At 22.3% G+C, this 2,500-nt stretch overlaps 1 protein-coding gene across 1 annotated transcript in view; it reads right to left on the bottom strand.

Annotated features, from left to right (window-relative positions):
• Positions 1–194: 194 nt before the first annotated feature.
• LOC128961965 (hexokinase-1-like) overlaps positions 195–2,500 on the bottom strand; it is an 8,202-nt gene continuing 5,896 nt past the window's right edge. Inside the window, exons 5-6 of the mRNA XM_054308311.1 lie at positions 1,499–1,914; positions 195–334 (exon numbers count right to left, since the gene is read on the bottom strand). Coding sequence (XP_054164286.1) covers positions 195–334; positions 1,499–1,914 — 556 coding nt within the window. The remainder of the gene's footprint in view (positions 335–1,498; positions 1,915–2,500) is intronic.

Here is a 2,500-nt window from a genome sequence, read left to right as displayed (position 1 = left end):
ATATATATATATATATATATATATATATATATATATATATATATATATATATATATATCTATAAAAAAAATTAAAGCATTCATACCCTATCCACTGGTCTACGGCTACCTGACCGATGCTACCTGTCTGATATGGGGCGAAGCTTGCGGCCAACGGGGTAACTGTTGGCTGTATGAGCCGGAAAAATTTCGCTACTATCTACATGGTCTAACCCTGGGACTGCTATTAGTGGCCGCAATGTTTGACATAGCCGTAGTTGTTATGTCCGATCGTATTAAAAACCTATATAACGATGACGATGACGATGACGACGACGACACCGATGGACAGTTAGCTATTGATGGCAATACCGATACCAATTGCTGCCGACGACACGGCACGGGTGTAGTAAGAGTAGTAGTGGACAACAATAGGACATACAATGGTCAACAACAACGGCAGCACAAGGAGTCATCATTTGGCGGATGATATCATTGGAAATCATAATAATTATAATTATTATTATTACTTATAAATAAAATAAAATATTTTTTTTATATATATTTATACAATTTTTATATTGATTTTATATAAAAATTTATTTATATAAAAATTGTTTTTTTTATTTTTTTTTTTTGAATTAATTATTTATAAGTATATTCTAGTTATTATTATTATTATTATTTTTTGTTGTTGAAAAAAAATTATATATAATATAATTTTGTGTGTGTGTGTAATATATATATATATATATATACTTATTATTATTATTATTATTATTATTTTATTTGCTAATTTAATTAAAAATTAATTATATATCCAATTAATAAAAAAAATTATTGACATTAAATTATTATTACTATTTTATTTTTTTAAAATTATTTTTTTTGTCTAATACATAATACAATTAATTTGTTGTTTAAATAACATATTGATTGATTTATTATTTTTTGTTTTATAAAATATAAGCAGAATTAAAATAAAACTTTTTATATATATATATATGTGTGTGTGCTTTAAATTTGATATAAAATTAATTATTTTTTTAATTATTTATAACATAACTAAAGATTATATATTTTTATATTTATTTTTAAAAAAATTATTTTTTTTTAAATACTAGTATTTGCTTATATTATAAGTAATAATAATAATACTGGTAATAAAATATACATTATTTATAATTAAAAATATTTAATACTACAAAAAAAATATTAAACTTGAATATTTATATATATATATATATAATATAAACTAAATTATAAAATAGTAAAACTAAAATTTAATAAAAACTAGTATATTATATTAAATGATTATAGAAAACAATACAATTATAATTAATTAATTAATATATATCTAAAAAAAATACTAATTTAAAAAAAAAACTTTTCATTCATTCATTCATTGATTAATTCATTAATTAATTTTTAAATTATTTTAGTTATTATTTTTTTGTGTAATTTTTTTAGTTATTAATTCAATAATCAACAAATCAATTGATTATTATTATTATTATTACAATTGTTATGTTTAAGCCAAAATCGATGGGCAATTGCGGCTACCAGTCCCGCACCCTTACCCGATCCGTCCTCGGCCAGTATCAGTTTGATTGTCTTATCGGTAGCGGTATCGGCACCGGCAGTACTACTACTATCGGTACTGGCCATCATCAGCTCCCGAGTAAAATCGGTAATCAAATCGTGAAATTTTGGATGATGTTTATAAAGTGAGCCGTCAATGGCCACTGTTATATGTCGGCGATCAATACGGTCGACTACGGCGGCCAGAGTAGCCGAAATCAATTGTGTAGCCCTGACAGTGACCAATGCACTGGCGTAGCGGACAACCGCAACGTCGTCATCGGTAATCATCGGTAATGTATAGCCGAGTCGTGCGGCCAATTGGCGGACAAATTGTTTGCTTTCTCTTTCATCTCTTTTTTTTGTTTGTTTGTTTGATAAATATATATAAATAATGTATAAAAAAATTTTTTAAATAATTAATATGTGATTTAAATTAAAATAATTTTTGATTAAAATTTTTTTATAATCGGATAGTATTTTGTGTTTAAGCAGTCGATAATTATTTGTTTTTTTTATTTTAATAATTAAATGATTTATTTAAAAAAAACCAAATTATATATTCATTATAAATATTTAGTTAATTTAATTTCRRTAAAAAATGTAATTTTTTTTATTAATAATTAATATGTGATTTAAATTAAAATAATTTATGTTCAAAAAAATTTTTTATAATCGGATAGTATTTTGTGTTTAAGCAGTCGATAATTATTTGTTTTTTATTTTAATAATTAAATGATTTATTTAAAAAAAACCAAATTATATATTCATTATAAATATTTAGTTAATTTAATTTCCGGAAAAATGTAATTTTTTTTATTAATAATTAATATGTGATTTAAATTAAAATAATTTTTGTTCAAATTTTTTTTTATAATTGGATAGTATTTTGTTTAAGTAGTCGATAATTATTTGTTTTTATAATTAAATGATTTATTTTT

The sequence above is a fragment of the Oppia nitens genome, unplaced genomic scaffold (genome assembly GCF_028296485.1).
Source record: "Oppia nitens isolate AA-2021 unplaced genomic scaffold, nextdenovo-longstitch-racon4-pilon3 scaffold14_pilon_pilon_pilon, whole genome shotgun sequence".
NCBI lineage: Eukaryota > Metazoa > Arthropoda > Arachnida > Sarcoptiformes > Oppiidae > Oppia > Oppia nitens.
Note: the sequence above shows the minus strand (reverse complement) of the source record. Positions and strands in the feature narration are given on the sequence as shown.